This window comes from Dama dama, chromosome 5 (assembly GCF_033118175.1).
Source record: "Dama dama isolate Ldn47 chromosome 5, ASM3311817v1, whole genome shotgun sequence".
NCBI classification, from domain to species: Eukaryota; Metazoa; Chordata; class Mammalia; order Artiodactyla; family Cervidae; genus Dama; species Dama dama.
The window spans coordinates 63,259,054-63,285,978 of record NC_083685.1 but is presented as its reverse complement, the minus strand read 5'-3'; the positions used below and the strand labels follow the sequence as shown (position 1 = coordinate 63,285,978).

Here is a 26,925-nt window from a genome sequence, read left to right as displayed (position 1 = left end):
GGAGGCTGGAGTCTCCTGCTTTAATGGTTTCTCCCTCTTATTCTTCATAGCAACCTCGTGAGGAAGTTGAGTTATCTGTGCTTTTATATGTGAGGAAATAAGGTTCCTTGGAGAAGCTAAGGAACTTAATGTGCACAAAGTTGCACCAGCTGGCAAGCAGAGGCGCTGGAAGTGAATGTGGGCAGTTGGATCCACAACAGTTCCTGCTGCCCGCTTCTTTAGTCAGAGGTCAGGTGACCACACCTCCGCCCCCGTGGTGGCTGTCCTACCTGGGTGTCCCCCGCTGGGACAGGAGCCTGAACTGTGCTGAGCAGGATTCCCATAAGGTCTTCTTCTAAGACTGTGGAGTGGTACCTTCACCTGTAGCCTGGACTCTGCATAAAGGTGGAGATACAGGGGCATCTGCAAAACCATGGACTTTTCAACCACAGCTACATTTGAGGTACAGAAATTGTTTTGTATGCACTGCACAGCCTGGAGGCTACTGCAGCATCTCCCAAAACTGCTTCCCATAGACCTGCATTTGACCACAGGCCTTCTTTTTTATTCTCTCTTCCACAAAACCTGTCAACCACTAAAGCAGAACTTTAAACCAGATATAAGATGTTGGTTGGTTTCTAGATCTAGCCTAAACATATGCTGCAAGTCTGGAGAACTGTAGAACCTAAATTCATCTCAGTCAAAATTCAATTTTGTAACAAAGTTTCCAGTGGCCACCCCCACCCTCTCAACAGCTTGTGGGATCTTAGTTGCCAAGCAGGGATTGAACCCTCACCTTGCTAGTAAAAGTGCAGTCTGAAGGACTGGACCACCAGGGAATTCCTGACACAAATTTTTTTTTAAGTGTTAACGTACAGAAAAATACACAAAGGATACAGCTCCGTGAATTATCACTCCCATTCAGCACTCTAGAGGCTGCCCTAGCAAACTGGGTGACTTACAACAGCAGAAGTGTGTTGTCTCACAGTTCTGGAGTCTAGAAGACTGAAATCCAGCCTGTCGAGGGCGTTCTTCCCCTGAGAGCCACAGGGGAGTCCTCCCTTGCCTCTCCCTAGCTTCTGGGGGCTTGCGGTGTCTTCCGCGCTCCTCAGCGGGCAGCTGCCTCCCATCTCCCTGCCTCCGCGTCGCGCAGCACTTTCCCTGTGTGCCTCTGTCTTCACAGGGCCTGCCTGTAAGGACACCAGTTACACTGGAATCAGGGGCCCTCCCCACTCTAGGATGACCTCATCTTGACTATAGTAATGACATCTGTACTGACCTTATTCCCAAATAAGGTCACTCTCTGAGGTACCAGGGATTAAGAATTCAACATATTTTTTGGTTGGGCGGTGGGGGGAGGAACAGTTTAACCATAACACCCCCTACCATGTTCCACCCCAGTCAATATGCCTTTCTCCTTCACATAGATAACAAAGTGTTATAACATCCTGTAAAATCAGTGGTATTAAATAAGGAGATTACTACATGTAGACATTCGATTATATCCATTAAACCCTGCCTGGACACATAGATGAAACTTTCCCCTTTTTGGCCCTGCTTCTAAGTACTGATTCTGATCCTTTTAATTGCTGTATCTAAGTCAACATGATGTTAACATGCAGTCTCTCCAGTTTTACACCAAGAAGTTTCTTCTCAAAACTTCAGTCAACCTGCTTGCATTTTAGTGCTGTTATTAATACCACTTTTATGTCACCATATATTAATCTTTTTTCAAGTAGTTTTTTACAGAAAGCCTTCAAGAACCTTTTTTTAAAAAAAATAAATATTGCTGAAAATACTCTACTTTTAATTACAGTCCTACCATCATGATATTGGAGACCTCCTGGAGTTTTGGTTTTTTTTTTTTTGTCTTCTTCTCTGGTATAATAGTATATGCTTAAAATTATTCCTCCCATACACTGAGCTGATATATCATTGTATATTCATTTTTTTCATTTATTTTTATTAGTTGGAGGCTAATTATTTTACAATATTGTAGTGGTTTTTGCCATACATTGACATGAATCAGCCATGGATTTACATGTGTTCCCCATCCCGATCCCCCCTCCTGCCTCCCTTCCCACGTTGTATATTCTTGAAGTTTTATCTTATCTACCTGCTGCTGCTGCTAAGTCGCTTCAGTCATATCCAACTCTGTGCGACCCCATAGACGGCAGCCAGACTCCTCCGTCCCTGAGATTCTCCAGGCAAGAACACTGGAGTGGGTTGCCATTTTCTTCTGTGATGCATGAAAGTGAAAAATGAAAGTGAAGTCGCTCAGTTGTGTTGGACTGTTCGAGACCCCATGGACTGTAGCCTACCAGGCTCCTCCATCCATGGGATTTTCCAGGCAAGAGTACTGGAGTGGGTTGCCGTTTCCTTCTCCATATCTACCTAGCAAGGGGATTTATATAGATTACTAGAGGCATAAACTTTAAAAGAGCACAAACTGGAAAATAAGTATAAATTTTTTAAAAAGCATTCAAAAAAAAAAAAAACAAGGAATTTTTAAACAAGTATTTTTTCCTAAATCATATCATTAAAATTTCATGGTTGTATATTTTTTCTAAATGATTCTAAAGACAATTAATCCAGCTGTTTTGAATAAAGACAAGAAACAAGTAAGCAACCTTACAAACTTGTGTTAATAGTATTACCCTTTGCAGTTAGATAGTTTTGGCCAGTAAGATGAGGCTCACAAGGTTTCTGTGACTCAGCCAAGGTCACATAGTCAGGGGCAGCCAGGACCAACCAGCTACTGAACAAAACCCAGAGCAAGCAGAAGACTTTTCTTTTTAGGCAGTGATATTTGTAATTCTAATCTTAGGAAGAAATGCTATTGGTCTTTAGGTCAATAAAAAAAGTAGGGGTGAAAGGGTCAGTCACTCAGTCGTGTCTGACTGCAACCCAGTGGACTGTAGCCCTCCAGGCTCCTCTGTCCATGGAATTCTCCAGGCAAGAATACTGGGGTGGGTAGCTATTTATTCTCCAGGGGATCTCCTTGACCCAGGGATCAAACCCAGATCTTCTACATTGTAGGCAGATTATTTACCATCTGAGCCACCAAGGCAAATGACTATAAAAATGATCTAGTTTGATGTGATGTAGAAGACAAGAATTCTAATGTCAAAACACAAAAGAGATATAGCAGCTCAAAATTCTTTTAGGCACCATGTAATTACTACCTTACTTTAAGCTGTGTCCAGAATTTTCCTGGAAGATTCAGCATGCAGAAGCTATGAAAACAGTCTTAAGGGCTTCCATGGTAGCACAGTGGAGAAGAATCCACCTGCCAGTGCAGGAACACAGGTTCGAGCCCTCGTGCAGGAAGATTCCACATCCCGCAGAGCAGCCCAACTTAAGCCATGTGCCCTGAGTACTGAGTCCGTGTGCTGCAACCACTGAAGCACACCTAGAGCCCGTGCTCTGCAACGAGAGAAGCCGCCGCCGTGAGAAGCCTGTGCGCCACAGCGAAGACCCAACGAAGCCAAAAATGAAAGCAAATCTTTGTCTGGTTTTGGAATTAGGGTGATGGTGGCCTCATAGAATGAGTTTGGAAGCTTACCTTCATCTGCAATTTTCTGGAAGAGTTTGAGTAAGATAGGTGTTAGCTCTTCTCTAAATTTTTGGTAGAATTCAGCTGTGAAGCCATCTGGTCCTGGGCTTTTGTCTGCTGGAAGATTTCTGATTACAGTTTTGATTTCCTTGCTTGTGATGGGTCTGTTAAGATCTTCTATTTCTTCCTGGTTCAGTTTTGGAAAGTTATACTTTTCTAAGAATTTGTCCATTTCATCCAAGTTGTCCATTTTATTGGCATAGAGCTGCTGGTAGTAGTCTCTTATGATCCTTTGTATTTCAGTGTTGTCTGTTGTGATCTCTCCATTTTCATTTCTAATTTTGTTAATTTGGTTCTTCTCTCTTTGTTTCTTAATGAGTCTTGTTAGTGGTTTGTCAATTTTGTTTATTTTTTCAAAAAACCAGCTTTTAGCTTTGTTGATTTTTGCTATGGTCTGTTTAGTTTCTTTTGCATTTATTTCTGCCCTGATTTTTAAGATTTCTTTCCTTCTGCTAACCCTGGGGTTCTTCATTTCTTTCTTCTCTAATTGCTTTAGGTGTAGAGTTAGGTTATTTATTTGGTTTTTCTCTTGTTTCTTGATGTAAGCCTGTAATGTTTGGGAGAAAATAATAGCAAATGAAGAAACAGACAAAGGATTAATCTCAAAAATATACAAGCAACTCCTGCAGCTCAATTCCAGAAAAATAAATGACCCAATCAAAAAATGGGCCAAAGAACTAAACAGACATTTCTCCAAAGAAGACATACAGATGGCTAACAAACACATGAAAAGATGCTCAACATCACTCATTATCAGAGAAATGCAAATCAAAACCACAATGAGGTACCATTACACGCCAGTCAGGATGGCTGCTATCCAAAAGTCTACAAGCAATAAATGCTGGAGAGGGTGTGGAGAAAAGGGAACCCTCCTACACTGTTGGTGGGAATGCAAACTAGTACAGCCGCTATGGAAAACAGTGTGGAGATTTCTTAAAAAACTGGAAATAGAACTGCCATATGACCCAGCAATCCCACTTCTGGGCATACACACTGAGGAAACCAGATCTGAAAGAGACACGTGCACCCCAATGTTCATCGCAGCACTGTTTATAATAGCCAGGACATGGAAGCAACCTAGATGCCCATCAGCAGATGAATGGATAAGGAAGCTGTGGTACATATACACCATGGAATATTACTCAGCCATTAAAAAGAATTCATTTGAACCAGTCCTAATGAGATGGATGAAGCTGGAGCCCCTTATACAGAGTGAAGTAAGCCAGAAAGATAAAGAACATTACAGCATACTAACACATATATATGGAATTTAGAAAGATGGTAACGATAACCCTATATGCAAAACAGAAAAAGAGACACAGAAATACAGAACAGACTTTTGAACTCTGTGGGAGAATGTGAGGGTGGGATATTTCAAAAGAACAGCATGTATACTATCTATGGTGAAACAGATCACCAGCCCAGGTGGGATGCATGAGACAAGTGCTCCGGCCTGGTGCACTGGGAAGACCCAGAGGAATCGGGTGGAGAGGGAGGTGGGAGCGGGGTTTGGGATGGGGAATACGTGTAAATCCATGACTGATTCATATCAATGTATGACAAAACCCACTGAAATGATGTGAAGTGATTGGCCTCCAACTAATAAAAAAAAAAAAAATGAAAGCAAATAAAATTATTTTTAAAAATTAAAAAAAAAAAAACAGTTTTAAGGCAAAATTTTACTTCTACCAGCCTCCTCAATTCTCATAAAGCATCTTAAATAGCAGAGGCAATTTTTTTTTTTTTTGGTTGCATTGCAAGGTATGCAGGATCTTAGTTACTTGACCAGGGATAGAGCCCCCTGCAGTAGAAGTGCAGATTCTTAACCACTGCACTGCCAAGGAAGTCCCTCAAAGGCAATTTTTAAAGTTTTTTAATTTGTGTTTTATAAATATGATAGTCCAGTAACTAATATATCCAACTGGCTGCTTGCAGCTATTTGCATCCCGGAAATGATCTGGCATTATAAATGATTCTGTTTTAAAAAGATTAATGAATGAATCTTTCTTTCTTTTTCTAGCCAAGGACCCTTGTCATCAATTAGAGCAGTAATCAAGAGATGTAAGTTTATTTTTCCTGTTCTGTATTTTCCTCTGAAATAATTTTAAATGATGATTTAGATTTCCAGCAAATGATTGTATTTGATGAATCTTACAAAGAATCTGACAAGAGCAGCTTCTCCTAAGGAGTAATAAACCATTTCAGACAAGCAGCTAGGTTTTCAAGATTATTTTCAACTTTCATTTATTTATAAACCAGTTCCTGAGAACAGTATTTTTCTTTTAGAGAACACACCTGTTTTTAACAAATGTATTATCTAGTCAATTTTAATGATCTAATATAAATTGTAACTATTTTCCATAGGTAGAAACATCTGATGGGTTTCAAAAATATCAAATCCTGTACTTTTTTGCGGATTTACTTCCACACTATTTTTATTTAACTCTATAAATGCTTTTGGAGTTCAGCTTACACTTCCACATACATGATAGAAGTACTGTAACAGAACTCTCTCTAAAATGGTGCATTCATACTTCCTGACTTTACTTCTTGGCTAAAGCTTTAAAATTTGCTGTTGGTACAAGAGTTCAAAATTCTTTTTAAAAAAAGGCTTTGCAAACATCCCTTTTCCAAATAGAACATGGATGGTGGGTGCTCAGTCACTCAGTCTTGTCCAACTCTTTGAGATCCCATGAACTGTAGCCTGCCAGGCTCCTCTGTCAATGGGATTTCCCAAGCAAGAATACTGAAGTGGGTTGCCATTTCCTTCTCCAGGGAATCTCCCTGACCCAGGGATCGAACCCACATCTCTTGTGTCTCCTGCACTGGCAGGTGGATTCTTTACCACTGCACCACCTGAATTAACTGTTACTTTTTTTTTTAAATAAAGATAAGAAAGGGATATTAAATGTTCTTTGCATTATTTGAGCTGAGGTCACCACCCTGAGGAGAAGTATCCTGTTTTTAAAAACATAACATAATATTTAGTATGAACTCAGGATACCCACAGGTGTGAAGAGCATGCATTTGAACCATTGCAGTGAACACTTTGTCAGGCGACAACGCGGAAAAGTATTTCACATTTCCCATATTTAATTTTTCATGATGGTCATGAATTATAAAGGTGTGGGAATGCCACAATGGATACTGGTGGGAATTCATATATGAAATGAAAAGTTTATAATAGCTGTACATGCCTTAGAGCCCTTGGGGAAAGTGGGAGAGATGGGGCAGGAAAGGAATCTAGAAAGAAAAAAGGATTTTGAAATTTGGTAAGAGTTTCTTGCTAAAGGTATAATTTGGGATAATTAAGGTTATATGTGTGTAAGCAAAACCCTGGAAGTAGCTCAATATTTAGGAAGGTAGTGCTGACAATCAATAGAGAAGGTGGGAGAAAAAATGAAACAAAAAACCAAGAAACAGAGAAGGTGAAAAAGACAGAATCTTATGAAACATTGGTGTCTGAGATCAAGCCGTGCCTTTAAGTTTCTCTAGAGCCAGAGAGATTGACCTCCTCTCACAGGAGTCTCGTCTGCCAACTCCTGCCTTTGTTCTCTGACTTCTTACCTTGCCTCCCTGTTGGATTTCAAGATCTCTTTTTGGGGGGATTTGTAATCCATACCTGATTTCCTATAGATCCTCCAGGATGGATCTTGCTCTGAGGCCTCTGTACCATGCAAGGCTTAGGAGAGGTCGGCTGAGGAGGAGGGGGCCAAAAAAAGCTGAAAAAGAAGAATACAGTAATAGACAAACTCAGAGACACCTGAATGTTAGTGGCCAGGGGAGGAGAGGTTTTCAAAGTGAACGAGTGAAAGCCGCAAACAGCGCTTCCTGCTGCAGCAGGCGAGGTGACAGGAGGTGAGACTAGGGTGTGTGTGGCGCTGAGTGACCTCTGAGGAGACAGGCCTGGGAGAATGTGAAGCTGGAAGCCGCCCTTCATTTTAACAGTGAGTGGAGCGTGGGAAGTGGGGGCAGCTGGATAGGCTACACTTTCATGAACTGGGTAGAAAGAGGAGGAGAAGGATGGAGGGTCAAGCAGAGAGATCTGTGCACACATATAGATTGTTTAGAAAGAAGCCTGGAGATGTTTGTAGGCCCCAAGGAAAGAGTCAGTGGGGAGACCACACTGTTGAGGAGAAGGGAGGAGAGGAAGAGATGAAGCAGGGCCCCAGAGAGAGGGAAGGAGGGAGAGGTAAAACAGAGGGAAACGCCTGCTTTAAGATGTCTGTTATAAAAAATAATGACCCACTTGTCATTTAATGTAGCACGCACTTTGTGTACACTAAAGAACTATGTGTTGGTTATAATTATCTTTGATGTTTAGGCGAGAAGGCCAAGCAGATCCTTGGGTGCTGCCATATAAAATAGAATGAAAGATAACTGTGCCATTCCCTCTCCATTTCCCCTTTTTGTGCATTGTATAAGAAAAAGGCCGAAGCAAATTTTGTCTTTGTTGCTGTTGTTCAGTCACTGAGTCATGTCCGACTCTTTGTGACCCCTGTAGATGGCAGCACGCCAAGATCCTCTGTCCTCCAGTATCTCCCTGAGCTTGCTAATTCATGTCCATTGATTTGGTGATACTATCTAACCATCTCATCCTCTGTTGCCCTGTTCTCCTTTCCCAGCATCAGGGTCATTTCCAATGAGACAACTCTTCACACGAGGTGGCCAAAGTATTGCAGCTTCAGCTTCAGCATCAGTCCATCCAAAGAATATTCAGGGTTGATTTCCTTTAGGACTGACTGGTTTGATCTCCTTGCAGTTGAAGAGACTCTTCAGAGTCTTCTCTAGCACCACAGTTCAAAAGCATCAGTTCTTCAGCAATCAGCCTTCTTTATGGTTCAACTCTCTCACATCCATACATGACCACTGGAAAAACCATAGCTTTACCATACGAACCCTTGTCAGCAAAGTGATGTCTCTGCTTTTTAATAGGTTTGTCTTAGCTTTTCTTCCAAGGAACAAATGTCTTTTATTTCATGGCTGGAGTCACCATCTGGAGCCCAAGAAAATAAAATCTGCCACTGCTTCTACTTTTTCCTCTTCTATTTGCCAAGAAATGATGGGACTGAATGCCATGTTCTTAATTTTTTAAATGCTGAATTTTAAACCAGCTTTTTCACTCTCCTCATTCACCCTCATCAAGAGGCTCTTTAGCTCTTCTTCACTTTCTGCCATTAGAGTGGTATTATCTGCATATCTGAAGTTGTTGATACTTCTCCCAGCAGTCATGATTCCAGCTTGTGATTGATTCATCCTGGCATTTCACATGATGTACTCTGCATATAAGTTAAATAAGCAGAGTGATAATATACAGCCTTGACATATTCCTTTCTCCATTTTGAACCAGTCGTTCCATATTCAGTTCTGTCTGTTGCTTCTTGACCTGCATACAGGTTTCTCAGAAGGCAGGTAAAGTGGTCTGACCCTCCCATCTCTTTAAGAATTTTCCACAGTTTGCTGTGATCCACACAGTCAAAGGCAAGGCTTTAGCATAGTCAATGAAATAGAAGTAGGCGTTTTTCTGGAACTCTCTTGCTTTCTCCATGATCCAATGACTGTTGACAGTTTATTCTCTGGTTCCTCTGCCTCTTTGAAACCCAGCTTGTACATCTGGAAGTTCTAAGTTCACATAATGTTGAAACCTTGCTTGAATGTGAAATGAGCACAGTTGCACAGTAGTTTGAACATTCTTTGGCATTGCCCTCCTTTGGAATTGAAATAAAACTGACCTTTTCCAGTCTTGTGGCCTCTGCTGAGTTTGGCAAATTTGCTGACATATTGCGTGCAGCACTTTAACAGCATCATCTTTTTGGATTTTCAGTAGCTCAGCTGGAATTCCATCACCTCCACTAGCTTTGTTCATAGTAATGCTTCCTAAGGCCCACTTGACTTCACACTTCAGGATATTCAGCCTAAGGAGTGACCACACTATTGTGCTTACCCTGATTGTTAAGATCTTTCTTGTACAGTTCTGTGTATTCTTGCCTCCTCTTCTTCATCTTTTCTGTTTCTCTTAGGTCATTACTGTCTCTGTCATTTATCGTTCCATCCTTGCATGAAGTGTTCTCTTGATATCTCCAATATTCTTGAAGAGATCTCTACTCTTTCCCATTCTGTTGTCTTACTCTGTTTCTTTGCATTGTTCATTTAAGACAGCTTTCTTATCTCTCCATGTTATACTCTGGAACTCCACATTCAACTGGATATATCTTTCCATTTGTCTCTTTTCCAGTCCTGTGACCACTGCTAAGTTTTCCAAATTTGCTGGCATATTGAGTGTATCACTTTCACAACATCATCTTTTATGATGTTAAATAGCTCAGCTGGAATTCCATCACCTCCACTAACTTTGTTCTTAGTGATGCTTCCGAAGGCCCTCTTGACTACTTCACACTCCAGGATGTCTGGCTCTAGGTGAGTGATCACATCATTGTGGTTATCTGGGTCATTAGGATCTTTTTTGTACAGTTCTTCTGTGTATTCTTGCCACCTCTTCTTAATATCTTCTGCTTCTGTTAGGTCCATACTATTTCTTTCCTTTATTGTGCTCACCTTTGTATGAAATGTTCCCTTGGTATCTCTGATTTTCTTGAGATCTCTAGTCTTTCCCATTCTATTGTTTTCCTCTATTTCTTTGCATTGATTGATCACTGAGGAAGGCTTTCTTATCTCTCCTTGCTATTCTTTGGAACTTTGCTACGTTCAAATGGGTGTATCTCTCCTTTTCTCCTATGCTTTTCACTTCACTTCTTTTCACAGCTATTTGTAAGGCCTCCTTAGACAACTGTTTTGACTTTTTGCATTTATTTTTCTTGGGATTGTCTTGATCACTGCCTCCTGTACAATGTCATGAACCTATGTCCATAATTCTTCAGGCACTCTTATCAGATCTAATCCCTTGAATCTATTTGTCACTTCTACTGTATAATCTTTAGGAATTTGATTTAGGTCATACCTGAATGGTCTAGTGGTTTTCCCTACTTTCTTCAATTTAAGTCTGAATTTGGCAATAAAGAGTTCATGATCTGAGCCACGGTCAGCTCCCAGTCTTGTTTTGGCTGACTGTATAAAGTTTCTCCATCTTCGACTACAAAGAATATAATCAGTCTGATTTCAGTATTGACCACCTGGTGATGTCCATGTGTAGAGTCGTCTCTTGTATTGTTGGAAGAGGATGTTCGCTATAATCACTGCAAAACTCTTTGCCAAGAGGGTTAGCCTTTGCCCTGCTTCATTTTGTATTCTAAGGCCAAACTTGCCTGTTAGTCCAGGTATCTCTTGACTTCCTACTTTTGCATTCCAGTCCCCTATGACGAAAAGGACATCTTTTTTTGGTGTTAGTTCTAGAAGATCTTGTATAGGTCTTCATAGAACAGTTCAACTTCAGCTTCTTTGGCATTAATGGTTCTGGCATAGACTTGGATTTAGCAGTTTGCCTTGGAAAGTAACAGAGATCATTCTGTCATTTTTGAGATTGCACCCAAGTACTGCATTTCAGATCCTTTTGTTGACTATGAGAGATACTCCATTTCTTCTAACAGATTCTTGCCCACAGTCAGTCAGCCAGCTCAGTCTCTAAGTTATATCCGAGTCTTTGCAACCCCCATGGACTGCAGCATGCCAGGCTTCCCTGTCCATCACCAACTCCTGGAGCTTGCTCATACTCATGTCCATTGATTCAGTGATGTCATCCAATCATCTCATCCTCTGTTGTCCCCTTCTCCTCCTGTCTTCATCTTTCCCAGCATCAGGGACTTTTCCAACGAGTCAGTTCTTTGCATCAGGTGGCCAAAGTATTGGAGCTTCAGCTTCAGCTTCAGTCCTTCCAGTGAATATTCAGGACTCATTTCCTTTAGGATGGACTGGTTTGATCTCCTTGCAGTCCAAGGGACTCTCAAGAGTCTTCTCCAACACCACAGTTCAAAAGCATCAATTCTTCGGCACTCAGCTTTCTTTATGGTCCAACTCTCACATCCATACATGACTAATGGAAAAACTATAACTTTGACTAGATGGACCTTTGTCAGCTAAATAAGGTCTCTGCTTTTAATATGCTGTCTAGTTTGCTCATAGCTTTTCTTCCAAGGAGCAAGCGTCTTTTAATTTCATGGCTACAGTTACCATCTGCAGTGATTTTGGAGCCCAAAAAAGTAAAGTTTCCATTGTTTCCCCATCTATTTGCTATGAAGTGGTGGAACCAGGTGCCATGATCTTTGTTTTTTGAATGTTGAGTTTTTAGCCAGCTTTTTCACTCTTCTCTTTCACTTTCATCAAGAGGCTCTTCAGTTCCTCTTCACTTTTTTCCATAAGGGTGGTATCATCTGCATATCTGAAGTTATTGATATTTCTCCTGGCAATCTTGATTCCAGCTTGTGCTTCATCCAGCCTGGCGTTTCACATGATGTACTCTACATATAAGTTAAATAAGCAGAGTGACAATATATAGCCTTGATGTGCTCCTTTCCCAATTTAGAACCAGTCCGTTGTTCCATGCCTGGTTCTAACTGTTGCTTTGACCTACATATAGGTTTCTCAGGAGGCAGGTAAGGAAGTTTGGTATTCCCATCTCTTTAAGAATTTTCCACAGTTTGTTGTGATCCACACAATCAAAGGCTTTAGTGTAGTCAATGAATCAGAAGTAGATGCTTTTCTGGAACTTTCTTGCTTTTTCTATGATCCAACGGATGTCGGCAATTTGATCTCTGGTTCCTCTGCCTCTTTGAAACCTAGCTAGTACACCCGGAAGTTCTCAGTTCACATAATGCTGAAGCCTAGCTTGAAGGATTTTGAGTATAACCTTGCTTGCATGTGAAATGAACACAACTGTACTGTAATTTGAACATTCTTTGGCATTGCCTTTGTTTGGGATTGAAATGAAAACTGATCTTTTCCAGTCCTGTGACTGAAAGATGACCTCCCCAGTTCGGTAGTTGTCCAATGTGCTACTGGAGAAAAGTGGAGAAATAGCTCCAGAAAGAATGAAGAGGCTGAGTCAAAGCAAAAACATTGCCCAGTTTTGGATATGACTGGTGATGGAAGTAAAATCCCATGCTGTAAAGAACAATATTGCATAGAGTCCTGGAATTTAGGTCCATCAATCAAGGAAAATTGGAAGTGGTCAAACAGGAGATGGCAAAGTGATTATCAACCTGTTAGGAATCAGTGAACTAAAATGGATCAGAATGGGCAAATTTAATTCAGATGACCATTACATCTACTACTCTGGGCAAACAGATCATCTACTATGATCTGTTGGATCATAGAACAAGCAGGAGAGTTCCAGAAAAATGTCTTCTTCTGCTTTATCGACTATACCAAAGCCTTTAACTGTGTGGATCACAGCAAACTGTGGAAAATTCTTAAAGAGATGGAAATACCAGACTACCCTACCTGCCTCCAGAGAAATCTATGTTCAGGTAAAGAAGCAACAGTTAGAACCGGACATGAAAAAATGGTTGGATGGCATCACCAGTTGGATGGCATCACCGACTTGATGGACATGAGTATGAGCAAGCTCCAGGAGTTAGTAATGGAAAGGGAAGCCTGCGTGCTGCAGTCCATGGGGTCACAAAGAGTCGGACACGACTGAGCAACTGAACTAACTGGAACAACGGACTGGTTCTAAATTGCGAAAGAAGTACGTCAAGGCTGTATATTGTCACCGTGCTTATTTAACTTATGTGCAGAGTACATATAAGCGACTGAATCGAACTTGTCCCTTGCCTTTCACGTCTCTTATTTCCTCAGCTATTTTCAAGGCCTCTTCAGACAACCACTTTGCCTTCTTTCACTTCTTGTTCTTTGGGATGATTTTGGTCACTGCTTCCTGAACAATGTTACAAACCTCATCCATAGATCTTGAGGCACTCTGGCTACCAGATCTAATCCCTTGAATCTGTTCGTCACCTCCACTGTATAATCATATGTGATCTAAGTCATACCTGAATAGCCTAGTGGTTTTTCCTACTTTCTTAAATTTAAGCCTGAATTTTGCAATAAGGAGCTCAAGACCTGAGCCACGGTCAGTTCCAAGTCTCGTTTTTGCTAATTGTATAGTGTTTCTCCATCTTTGGCTGCAAAGAACATGGTCAGTCTGATTTTAGTATTGTGTTGTTAGGAAAAGGTTTTGCTATGACCAGTGTGCTCTCTTGACAAAACTCTGTGAGCCTTTGCACTGCTTCATTTTGTACTTCAAGCCCAATCTTGCCTGTTATTCTGGGGGTATCTTGACTCCCTAGGTTTGCATTCCAATCCCCTATGATGAAAAGGACATTTTTTGGGAGGGTGTTATTTCTAGAAGGCGTCATAGAGCTTCATAGAACTAGTCAACTTCAGCTTCTTCAACATCAGTGGTTGGGGTATAGACTTGGATTACTGTGATGTTGAATGGTTTGCCTTGGAAACAAACCGAGATCATTCTGTCGTTTTTGAGATTGCACGCATGTACTGTATTCTGGACTCTTGTTGACTATGAGGGCTACTCTATTTCTTCCAAGGGATTCTTGCCCACAGTAGTATATATAATGGTCATCTGAATTAGATTCACCCATTCCCATCCATTTTAGTTCACGGATTCCTGAGATGTCATCTCCTGCTTGACCACGTCCAATTTACCTTGATTCGTGGACCTAACATTCCAGATTGCTATGCAATGTTCTTAACAGCATCAGACTTTACTTTTACCACCAGCCAAAACTGAGTGTCATTTCTACTCTGGCCCAGCTGCTTCAGTCTTACTGGAGCTTTTAGTAATTGCCCTCTGCTCTTCCCTAGTAGCGTATTGGAGGCCTTCTGACCTGTGGAGCTCATCTCCCAGTGTCATATCTTTTTGCCTTTTCATTACTGTCTGTGGGATTCTCCAGGCAAGAATACTGAAGTGGTTTGCCATTCCCTCCTCCACTGGGTCATGTTTTGTCAGAACTCTCCACCATGACCCATGTGCATGGCATGGCTCATAGCTGCATTGAGTTAGGTATGCTCCTTTGCAACAATAAGGGAGTGATCTGTGAAGGGTATCCTTAAAACAACCCTAATAAAGTAGGTATTATTTTCTTCATTTTATAAGCTGAGCAAATCAAAAGTCAGCCAAATCATGTGTGCTTTCTTTCCTGCAGTAGTTTGCCATTCCCTTCTCCGGTGGACCACATTTTGTCAGAACTCTTCACTGTAACTCGTCCGTGTTGGTAGGCTCTGCATGGTGGCGTGGCTCATAGCTTCATTGTGTTACACAAGCCCTGTAGCTATGTCAAGGCTATGATCCATGAAGTGGAAATTTTGTCTTACCCAACCCAATAAAATGTTTGTTTTCCTATCCTAGACTTAGTCATCTATTCTTGACAAGGAAAAGACCTTATCACATTTTGAAAGCAATATTCCTTAACTGATTGTATTTTAAATTCTTTCATAATGATTCTGGATCTAGTCAAGTCTTGAGATTCTTCCTTTTGTGTTCATTCTTGTGAACACTAAATATTTTGGGCAGAGTTCTTGAACGTGTTCTACATGGATATATATGGAAATTTGTGCTTTTCCTTTCATTAACTTTTTAAGAGGAAATTATTCTTTGAAATTCACAGACTTAGCTAATATTCATTGCTTACTATGAGTCAGGAACTGTTCATTTATGTTATAAAATAACGGCCAGCATTGTAGGTGTTAACCCCATTTTACAGATGGTAGGGATACTGAGTCTAGGAGATTAAATGGCTTCGTGAGATAGGTCTGAGATGTGAACCTAGACTTCCTGACTTCAAGGCCATTTTGAGCTTTCCACTCCAAGGGTATTCCCGTTACCGTGTCAAATGCCTCTAGTTTATACTCTATCTGAAGCAAATGTAGTTAGTATTTTTATTATTGTGATTTTTATTGGTAAGGTAGTACTATAGCAAAGATGCTTATAATATAATCATCCTTCTATGTGTTTATTTCTCCTGCCCATCATTTAGTTAATAATTTTGAATTATTTAGAATGAGGGCTAGCATCCAGCTCTCCTGGCTCCACAAGGAGTTTAATTGGTCATTCTCCTCACCTCAGGATTGGAGAAGGATGGTCATTAAGCATCCATCCAGACTTATGACCCTGTTGGAATTTAGGAGAGTTCTTTATTAGCACTAATATTGCAAATCCAGATCTCAATCTTTTATAAACAACTGGACCTTTGTACTGAGAATTTAGCCATATGAACTGGAAAGTTTGTGAATGATTCTATGAAAAAATAGACATTTCATTAAGAAAATCTTGCCTTTGTTCTGTGGTCCTAATCCAAAATGCACGGAAGACTGGCAGTTTGTGGCAGAGGTTAAAAGGAGCGTGTTCTGTGTGGGCCATGGTGGCAAATTTGATTCTCTGGGCAACAACCAGATCAAATCTATTTAATCTGGGCAAATGAGAATGAGATTAAGCAGATAGCTGAGAAATTAGCAGGAAGATTGTGAGGCACTACGTGAAAATCTGCCATGAAAATCTGAAGTGTTTCTAGCTGCTAAACTTGTTCACTGACAAAAAGTGCCAGTCATCCTATAAAAGGTCAGGAGAAAAAAGAGATTTCAAAGATGAGGGGGTGTGAGGGGGAAAATTCAGAGCAGGAGAGGGGAGGGGAGTGATTCTGCAAGACTGTAGAGGAGGGCTGTAAGTACCATTAGTGGCCTTCAGTCCCCTCATCCTGCTCCCTCAGTGTGGGAGTTCCAGTCTGCTTTCCAGGGGTGGGGGCCAGTTCCTAACACCCGCTGGTGTGAAGGGGCAGAGTCAAGTGAAAAGCCACCGGTGTGAACGATGTAAATTGACTACTGAATTACCTTTTACATATTATTCATACTTTAAAATTGATCCCTGTTGAAGTAGCAAATTGATTTTGTAAAATTATTCTCTTTTTTTTTTTTTGCTAAAAACTATAGGAAGATTTTTCCCCCCTGTGCTTATGTGTGTGGATATCCTGCCTGCAACATAATTCTTTACTCTCTGAAACTATGGTTCATCAACTTTTCCTTTTTCTTGAAATACAGAGGGGGAGAAACAGTGGCATGGCAAGACAGTTTTGCTGCTGAATTCCTTTTAGAGCTTAGGCAACTGGGTTCACTCTTTTTTCTCCCTTTCTTCTTCTGTAACCCCTTCTTTTTTTCCCTTAGCATTCATGAATAGTACACAGCAAAAATGCCCCGTGGAAGAGGTATGTTTGTGATGATAAATAACATGATGTCTTTTAAAAGTGCTGTGTCTGCTGATTCTGGCTTTAGTGATTGTGGTGATGTGATTGTAGCTTACTTGGTGAGCCTCTGACTTAATTAAACCATTCTTACAAATCAGACCTGCTGCTCAGAGCTTCAGCCTCTCTGCACTCTTTTTCCAGTAGAGAAAATATACCTCAACTTGGTTTAACTCTTGATAGACATGTACCAGTCGGTCACACCAGTTGATGATAGGTCAGAACATCCTCCAGCTCGAGATCCAAGGGTTTTGGTTTCAGGTGTTAGGTTTGCTTTGCTAACCCCATGCAGGGTCCACTGTCACAGCTCCAGCCCCAGCCTAAATTTCATCCCCGCCGCCCATCTCTACCCCTGCCTTCCCAGCTTGGGCAGCCTCCTGGATCAGAGGGAACCAGAACTTAACAGGAGGAAGAAAGATTCGTACCTTCAACCTGTTCAAATAGAAAGAACTGAAAAAGTGGAAGATCAGAGAAACATAGGAAGTAGAAATAGAAATATCTGAAACAAATCCCCCTTTGTCCACAAATTTTTTACCATATACTATTTGATTTTTTTAAGGTATCTTTTAAATGTGCTTCTTAAAATAGGAATACTGTTCTCTGTTACACATGTGTATGTAATAGTGACCCCATGATGTGTGACACATTTTCCAAGTCATCTGGTTAATACAGAATTTAATTTTAAAATAAAATTTGGAAAAAGGTAATCCATCTAGTTTTTGGAGTTTGAGGTTTAAGGGAAAAGTTAGTGCTGCATGTACAATAATAGTCTCTAAACATGTTTATAAAAGTGATTTGAATACTTTTTGCATGTATTATCTCAATTTAAGTAATAAAACAACTTAAACCTCATAAAACTCCAGAAAAACTAGAAAATAGTTGGAAATTTGACCACTTCCACTCTCTTTTCAATAGACTTATAAAGAAATAACACAAAAGCATAGTCATATGGATTAGAATAGATATTTAAATTTTTTTTCTGCCCATTTTTATTTCCTATCATCATAATGCTCTTACCAGGCAGTTTCTACTTAATAGCTGTCTGCTTTGTTCATTCTTCAAATTATTTTCAGAACCACAGAACGTGCTTTGGAATGTTTTTGAAATCTATATTTTCTTATGCAACTCAAATATATAACTATAATTAACTTTATGCCCTATGAGAAGATTGTTTTGATTTGCTTTTCTACTTATGGGTGATAAAATTTGTATGTTCTATCTGATGTCAAGTGTCAGCTAACTTTTTCCAAAACTGTATCCTGTAAAAGTTTAAACCTTTATTCAATGTATGAATTTTGTACTAAATCAGAGTATTGTTTCTTTTGTAGCTTCTCGGACTTCTATTCAGAGTGAACTTCATCGAGATAGGAGGTATGCTTATATTTATAATAGAGGACATATATTCTGCTAATTATGAAGTAAAAGTATCATCAGTTAACAAATTGCATATTTTTCTCAAACCATATATTACAGTGTTCTACCTCATCAATACATTTTCTGAATTAGTCTACAAGTTTGAATGATGAAGATTTCTCTTGAGAAAAGAAGCAGTACAAGCCTGAAAATGTTCTCTTGACAGTAATCATTTACTGAAGTCAGTTTTAAAATGTTTATTAAGCAATTGCTATATGAAAGCATTGCTGTAAATACTTCAAAGATATGCTTTGTACCTCATAGTTACTTAGTAAATGTCACAGGGATGAATGAACTGATGACAGGATAGAAAACGGAATAAAGGAAGGATAAAGAAAGGAAAAGTCAGGCAAGCTAGATAGATAGCAGGTGAATAAAAAGGGCTAGATGACTGGTGGGGTTGGGGAGCAGGGAGGAGTGAGTCACTATACAGATGGAAGGAAGGACCAGTAGACAGACCAATGGTAGGATAGATGGAAGGGTGGACAGGTAGATGGATAGAAAGATAGATTTATTGTCCCTGCTTTCAGATTTCTTAAAGTACAGTGTAGAGCAATGAACAGGGACTTTAACCAAGTTCAAGTTCTGACTTCACTGTCTCACCCTGTGACCTTGGGCAAGCTCCTTAACCTTTCTTAGTTTATGTATCCCCACCTTTAAAGTACGTCATAGGGTTGGCATGAGGGCTAATACATGTATAGTGGTTAACATTTATTAACTAGTAACTCACTATCTATTTAGATAAAAGCTATGTAAACATTGGAATGACTCATTTGGATTCCACAGAGGGAAGTGAAAGTTAATTGTGCTACCCTTAGCATTATATCTCAGAGGGGACTGGCTAAATGCAATTTGTGAAACAATTTTTGTAACTCTTAATACATGCTCATTATAAAAGTATTGGAAAACTAAGAAAAATATGAAGAATAAAACACAGCTTATTCACTCTCCTATGTAAAGACAGCAACAATTAATAACTTTGAATAGTACATTCCAGATTATGAAGATAGGTAGCTAGATTCTGTACATATACCTCAGAACCCAGCTTTTCTTCATAATTAGATCTGGTAATTATAGTTCCCTTTGTCAATGCAGTTTCTTCTAATATATGACTTTTGTGATCAAATAGTATTTGTGAGGTGATCATATAGTTTAATCATTTTTCTCTTTGAAATATGTTCTTATTTCAGTTATTTGTCCTAATAAATAATTCTTATTCTTTAAATGTTTAAAACCTGTAAGCAGAGGTTCTTAGGGAATACAGTTCAAACAAAATCAATGGGCAGGTTCAGCTGTTACACAAGCTAGCATGAGAGTGTGTGTGCGTGTACAGTTTTGATAATGGCAGTGCATTTTATTTTTATTTTCCATAGAGGACCAGAGAAAAGCCGAGCAGGTCATCATCACACCTGTTTGTTAGATGAGAAAAGTGAGGCTCAAGAGAGGTTGAAGAGTTTGCTCAGAGTCATGCAATTGGTATTTGTTACAAAATCAGGTTGAAGGTTAAACATGAGACCAGAGAGTCAACTTAAGAAAATAATGAAAGAAGCCACACCTAAATCACTGTGGCTCCTCAGGACTGAAGATTAATCTTCAGATTCATATACAAACTGACCAGGGACACAGAAACACACATCAGGGTCTGGAAGTGAACATGCGAACTCTAAACACTTAAAGATAACTTTGACTGAGGTAGAGGTGGAGTGAGGAGGAGGAGGAAGCTGTTCTTCTACTTATTAGTATTGTTTCAGAGGATGTGCTTTGTAATAACAGGAAACGAAACATTTCCATTTGACCGATGCATTTTTCTGCCTCAGGATGCACTTATGTTTGTTCAATAGGCTAGATAGCAGAGCCCTGGGAGAACGAGGCTGTATGGGTCTTGGTTCTTAATTCTGACCAACCAAGGCTGAGTAAAGTGTGCTCGAGGCGTATCTCTAACTCTCTGAGGCCAGTGTCTGGGAGGACAGCTGTCCTTTGCTCCCTCGAAGCCTGCCCGGGTATATTGTTCAAGACAGCCCCGGCCAGACAGGTCATTTCTGTGACTGGCAGGCCTTATGTCACTTTCTTGGGTGATAGTTATTTTCATAAATCTTTGAACTCTTGCAAATAGACAAAACCTCACTGAGGCTTCTGTCTGTTTCCAGGCGCCCAGAGATCACCATTGTGGCAGCTGAGCCGCTGAGGCCCACCTCGTGGTTTCCAGGAGCCCACCCACCAGGACTGGCATTTCCCCCGGCTTCTGCAGCAGGCCCTTGGAGGCCTAGTGAGCTGGTTCCTGCTGAGGTGAGTAAATATTGCATCACCTCTTTGCATTTTATTTTTAAATGAAGTTCAAAGATAAGAACCTTGGCTATCGCCTACAGCTGTTTAAAATCTTCATTCTTCGTTTTGCAGCTCCCACCATCTTATGAACAAGTCATAAAAGAAATCAACCAAGTTCAAGTTAACACTACAAATAATAATAATGCTGCTGCCACTCCACGGCACACTATTACTTCAGCAACTCAGACTGACTTTTCAGAAGAAATAGACAGCCATCTGCCTCAAAGTAATGCAAGTAATTTGTCTTCCTTCCTTCCAACCTAGTTCTCAGGAAGTAATCAGTAGACTCCAGCCTTTAAAATAGTTTGCAATTTGTGCATAATTCATTGAGCTCGATTTCCAGTCGGTATGTGATCACTGTGTGTTTGCTTTATTTGGGCTTGCTGTGATTATTATAATAGATCATTCTCACAAGCTGCAGCCCCAATCTCTAGGGTTCATCCTAGTTCATATCACAAAAACATCATCCTTTTAACTCATGCGGATGCCCTTTACTTCCATTGAGAAAACTGTTATATTTAGCAACTTAAAATTGGTAGGATGCTAAAAGTTGTTGTCCTTTTAGGCTTTTTAAAAAGCCTTGTAGGGATTTCCCGGGTGATCCAGTGGTTAAGTCTTTGCATTCCAATGCAGGGGGTGTGGAGTTTGATCCCTGGTTGGGAAATTAAGATCCTGCATGTGTGTGTGTGTGAGTGTGTGTCTGCGCTCAGTCGTGTCTGACTCTTTGTAACCCCATGGACTGTAGCCCACCAAGCTCCTCTGTTCATGGAATTTTCCAGCCAAGAATACTGGAGTGGATAGCCATTTCCTACTCTAGGGAATCTTTCCAACCTAGGGATTGAACCCGAGTCTTTTGCATCTCCTGCATTGGCAGATGGATTCTTAACCACTGCACTGTCTGCCAAGCCCAAGATCCTACATGCCGCATGGCAAAAAGAAAGGGGCGTCATATTAGGATAACAGATAAGAATAAGTTACCTTGGAAAAGTAAAGCAAGAGTTGTTAGAATTTTGACAAGAGAGATGGTTTATTGATACATCTACTGAGAATCAGGAATTTAATGGTGTTTTAAAATATTATATAATGAATATTTCTTAAATGAATAAATGCAACCTCAAGAACCCTCCTGCAGGAAGCTGAATAGAAACATTTCCCCCATGATTTTAGAATTGCTTTTTACTAAAGAAGGAAACCAAAATCTCTTGTTATTCTATATATTTAAAAATCTGTGTATCTTTTTTCGTTGACATTGTCACATTGCAGCTTCTGTTCATTTTGGTCTTGTCAGCCCTGCAGGCACCTCTGAAACCCCTCCAGCCTTCCCCAGCCATCTCAGCCAGGCACCCTCCGACAAATGAGGAGCCTCTAATAGTCTTTGATATTTCTGAAGAACAGAGTTGTCCACAAAACTCCAGTGCTCCAAGATGTCCAGTGCCAAAACCAAGATCAAAAAGCAACCTCAGACGAGTGGCCAGAGATTCTCACGTTAAAGAGCAGAATTCCCGGAGCAGTCCGATAGCCACGCAGGAGGAGGCAGCCCCAAGCCGGCCCCCGCCTCTGTGGGAAGGTACCAGCCACCCCGAGGGTCAGGCCGTGATGAACATGATGAACGCAGAGCAGAGCCGCAGCACTGTCGTTTCCAGGATCAAAGCACTTGAGGGTCAGACAAATACAGAAAGCTTGGGACTGCCCAAGAAGCCAGAGATCGTGCCCCGCACAGTCCCGCCAAGACCTGCTGTTTCCTCAGGGAAACCCTCGCTGGCTCCCAAACCTACAGCCAACAGAGCCTCCGGAGAATGGGACTCCTGGACTGCAAGCAGACTCAGGGGGGCCCCCACCCCTCACTCTCCACCGAAGGAAGCAGGGAGCAGCCCCGTCACCAAACCCGAATTGCCAAAGAAACCAAATCCTGGCCTTATCCGGAGCATTAACCTTGAGAGTCTGGGAGGAGGGCCCGTGGCTGAGAGTCCCAATGGTGGGAAGAAAGCCCCGACTCCCGCTCCCCGGCCTTTACTGCCCAGGAAATCAGTGTCCTCGGAAAGCACCCCCTGCTCTGCGGCTTTGCTGAAACCAGTCCCTGTGCCTCCCCGGCTCTCGGTGGCGTCACAAGCCAAAGCCTTCAGGTCACTGGGAGAAGGCCCCCCAGCCAGCCCCCCGGTCCCTGCGCAGCAGAGCCAGCCTCCGGGGGACATAGACCTCATCAGCTTCGACGACGATGTTTTACCCGCACCGTCTGGGAGCCTGGCTGAGGACTCTGCTGGTCCAGACATGGTTCTGGGTGAGTAAAGCCTAGAGGTAGAGAGGAATCTCAACTTCTCACAGGGTTACCTTGAAATGGCACCTGCTGTTTTCATTTCCAGCACGTGAGTTCTTGAGGTGTGGACATGCACATGTGTGCACATGCATGCGTCTGTGTGTACAGACAGGGAGAAGCAGTGAAGTTAAGAAACAAGGAGCTAGGTGGAAGAAAGAATCAGAGCGAAGGGGAAGTCTGAGGTGGGGAGATAGAGACAAAGAGGGACACATGTGGGTTTTTTTTAATGTTTATTTGGCTGCACCGGACCTTACTTTAGTAAGATCTTTAGTTGCAGCATGTGAGATCTAGTTCCCTGACCAGGGATCGAATCAGGACCCCCTACATTGGGAGCTCGGAGTCTTAGACCACCGGGGAAGTCCCACATGTGTTGCTTACTGTCATCAAGGCAGGAATAAGCCGGCTGGGACCAGGGACTTAACTAGATGAGAGGCTGCCTCTTCCTCAGGCAAGCGGAGCTTCGCACGTGAGGAGGATGTAGGGGAAACTTCTCAGAGATGGGGAGTCACGCCCCAGAAGGGCTCCTCAGACTGGGCCCTGAGGCAGTGCTGGGAGAGGCGCCAGCCCCGCGGAGGACTTTGGCAAGAGCAGTAAACCCGGCAGTGTTGCAAAACGTTGTTCCACAGTCTTCGCAGAACACCTTCCCTTGGGAATGCTGAAGTTTTGTAAATAAAATACAACAGTTGTTAAGTTTCCTGCCAAAATTAGGACAATTAGATTTCCCAAGAGGCAGAGAGTCTTTTTTTTTTCCTTTCCTCGCACTGTTCAGATGGAGAATGTGATGGTAGAGCTTATCTTTGATTTGCCAAACCAAGCTGCTCTACTTGTCATCAGTAAGATTCCTTTTACTGCTGTTCACTTATTTGGATAGAATTTATGAACATATAAGCATAATACTATTTTCAAAAAGTTAGCTGTTATCTTCTAAATGTTTAAGATGCGTCAAAATGATATAAACTCTGTAATGCAAAACCAAATTCTGCAGAGCACAGATGTATTTCAGATGATAACAACCATATATTTATTAAATATTTACCACACACACAACATTGGAACTGGCTGTAGCATGTCTCTTGTCCATAAGAAGTGAAAAGAAAAACATTAGAATATATTGGGTTTCTGCTGTGTTCCAAACCCTCTGCTAGATCCCAGAGATACATGATTGAATTTAATCCTCACAGTAACCCTGCATCGTGGTTCATTTACATATGAAGAATATCAGACTGAGTGAGATAAATACATAACTTAATCAGTGTCATAAAACTAATAATTTTCCAAAGCAGGATTCAAGCTGCATCTTTTTTTTCTAAGTCTAGCTTATTTTTCACTCTATCATGTTGCACCTCAACATTTTCATGAACCCTTAAACAAGGCAACACATTAAAAACTTTTCAAGTCTTCATTATAGCATTTTTTATTTAGACCTTTTTAGTGTTAACAGGGTTCCGAGTAGGACAGGGAGGGTTAGATCCAACACCAGCAAGCTGTGAAGGGGTGGGAACAGTACAAGAGAAAGTAACACCACCTTCTGAAGCTGCTAGGGGCTGTGCTGATGGCAACATGGTTAATAATTGCTCAGAATTTATTCTGTGTCATCAAGCAGATAATTACAGTCGTCTTCAAAAAGGAAGGTCAGCAGGATACATCAACATGAATATAGTGTCGAGCTTCCTACTCAGCCTTTTCTGTTTCTCGATTTCTGTACAACATTTAATTATTGAGGCACCTTTCAGTAAAAGGTGTAATTTGCTTGCCCTACCTGACTGCCTTAACCATTGCTCTTACTTGTGGAGTTATCCTGTACTGAGCCCTGTCTTCTTTTTATTTTTATTTATCTACTTATATGGCTTGCTGGAGCTTCGTTCCCCAAACGGGGCTTGGATCTGTGCCCCCTGCACTGGGAGTGCTGAGTCTTAACCACTGGACTGCCAGGGAAGTCCCTCCGTCTTCTTTTTAAACCTGCTCCTCTTCCTGTATTCTGCTCCTGTCCTGGTTTCTCCATTACACTCCGGCCTTCCTAAAGAGTCCTGTAGGTCATGCGTGAGCCTCCCTACCTGTCACACATAGTGGCTAGTTGTTTGAATTTGGAGTCAGGCAGGCTGGGTCCACCACTTAATTGCTGTGGACCTGAGGCAGTTTACTTAACCCCATAGTGCCTTGGTTGCCTCATCTATAAAACATGATCATAATACTCCTCGTGGAGGCATTGCGAGCATTACATATGATTATGCAAGAAAGCTCTATCACATTGTCTGAAACACAGTGTGTGCTCATTAAGTGGTGGTTATTAGTCTTACTTCTTGTCCTTCACACCCGATAAGTTGCCAGATCTTGCTGGTTTTACCTTATGGGTAGCTCTTTCTTTCATTTCCACCCTTCCTGCTCCTGGCCCAGTTTTCTAATCTTCAGGTCCGGATAACTGCAGTGCCCTGCTAACTGAGCTTCTGCTTCTGCTACCAAACCGCCATCAACCATAGCATGCTTACCCAAGGCATGCTTCTAGAGCGCACGTTGGACCTTGTTGCTTCCTTGCTCATTGGCCTCCAGAGGCATTCAAGATTCTCTCTGAGTTCTTCAAAATGTAGGGGGATTTTTGGTTAATGTTTGGGGCTTTGTGACTTTTTTGGAGAGGAAACTATTTTTTGTTTGTTTGCATTGGGTCTTCATTGCTGCATGTGGGCCTTCTCTGGTTGTGGCGAGTGGGAGCTGCTCCTTGGAGCTTCTCAGTGTGGTGGTTTCTCTCCTTGTGGAGCATGGGTTGTAGAGCACAGGCCCAATAGTTGTGGTGCACTGGCTTAGTTGCCATGTGGGATCTTCCTGGACCAAGGATCAAACTGGTTTCCCCTGCATTGCAAGGCAGATTTTTAACCACTGGACCACCAGGGAAGCCCTACACATTTTTTAGACTGAAGTATAATTGACCTACAACATTATAATGGTTCCATATGCATAGCCTAGTGGTTCAGTATTTCAAAATGATCACCATAAGTCTAGTTACCATCTGCCATCATACAAAGTTATTACAATATTATTGACTGTATTCCCTATGCTGTAAGGCTTTGTGACTTTTTGATGGTATATTAATAGTATTATCATTGTAAGTAGAGGATTATGGTCTCTTTGTGAAAACTTGCCTAATTGTTCTGGCATTACCCAGAAACTGGGGGAGGAACCCAGGAGAAAAGCAAGAAACTCACAAATAGGCCTTTCCTTCTTTTTCTCTCCCCTCATAAAGAAAGAAAATCCAATAAAGTAGTTTTCATAAAATAAAGTTGCCATATTAATCTCAGGAAATAGAGATCAGAAAATACTGAAGCTATGAAAACATTATAAGGATTAGAAAAATTATTAAGGGAAAACTCATAAAATAGGCGTTTAATATTGGATTCATTTCTTGGCTAGAATGCCTTCCAGGTTAATGTAATGGATCTGAGAAGCTGAGAAGCATTAGCAGTTCCTCTTCACACCTTTACAAATCATACCCAGTTGTCAAAAAAGCAGAATGCTTCTGCTCTCAGCCCCATTACACAGATCAGAATAATAGTTTAGCAGCCAATTTCTGCTATTAACAGAACTCAAGGGGAAAAAATGACAGAAAAGCAAGCCAAGGATGGTGAAACCAATTATGATGACAAGCATATTATTAGAGACAGGTAATGGGCAGAAAACTACATTATCATCAATGTTTTTCTCAGCCCGGTAATGAAGACCATGCGGGTATAGGTGTAAAGGGGCCTGCTTGTTTGGCAGCAGGTTATGAGGGGCTGGAAGGAGGGCTGAGTAAACACTGCAAATAACAGTAGAGAAAGATGCCGTGGACTTTCCTTAGACTTGGTTAGGAGATGCTTTTGCAGACAGTTGTGATTTTTTCTGTAGAAGCAAGAAGAAACAGTCTTTGATAGAGAAAATTATGACCCTGAGTTTCTTAACCCTTTCTGGATCACAGAACTCAGAGAATCTGATTAGCCTATGAATCTTTTACTCCCTTGAAAATACTGTTTTGACATATATGCACAATTGGAGGTACTATTTCCAGAGCCTCAAGGGCCTATTCTTCACCCCAGATCAAGGAC

At 41.2% G+C, this 26,925-nt stretch overlaps 1 protein-coding gene across 10 annotated transcripts in view; it reads left to right on the top strand.

The window, feature by feature from the left end:
* SH3D19 (SH3 domain containing 19) overlaps nucleotides 1-26,925 on the top strand; it is a 211,782-nt gene that overhangs the window by 142,908 nt on the left and 41,949 nt on the right. For 4 of the 10 annotated variants that reach the window (XM_061142488.1, XM_061142487.1, XM_061142484.1 and 1 more), the window contains exons 3-8: nucleotides 5,616-5,656; nucleotides 16,724-16,764; nucleotides 18,129-18,171; nucleotides 20,361-20,499; nucleotides 20,611-20,773; nucleotides 21,827-22,816. In XM_061142488.1, coding sequence (XP_060998471.1) covers nucleotides 16,749-16,764; nucleotides 18,129-18,171; nucleotides 20,361-20,499; nucleotides 20,611-20,773; nucleotides 21,827-22,816 — 1,351 coding nt within the window. In that variant the 5' untranslated portion in view covers nucleotides 5,616-5,656; nucleotides 16,724-16,748. The remainder of the gene's footprint in view (nucleotides 1-5,615; nucleotides 5,657-16,723; nucleotides 16,765-18,128; nucleotides 18,172-20,360; nucleotides 20,500-20,610; nucleotides 20,774-21,826; nucleotides 22,817-26,925) is intronic. The other 6 variants (XM_061142491.1, XM_061142490.1, XM_061142481.1 and 3 more) reach the window with 4 other exon arrangements.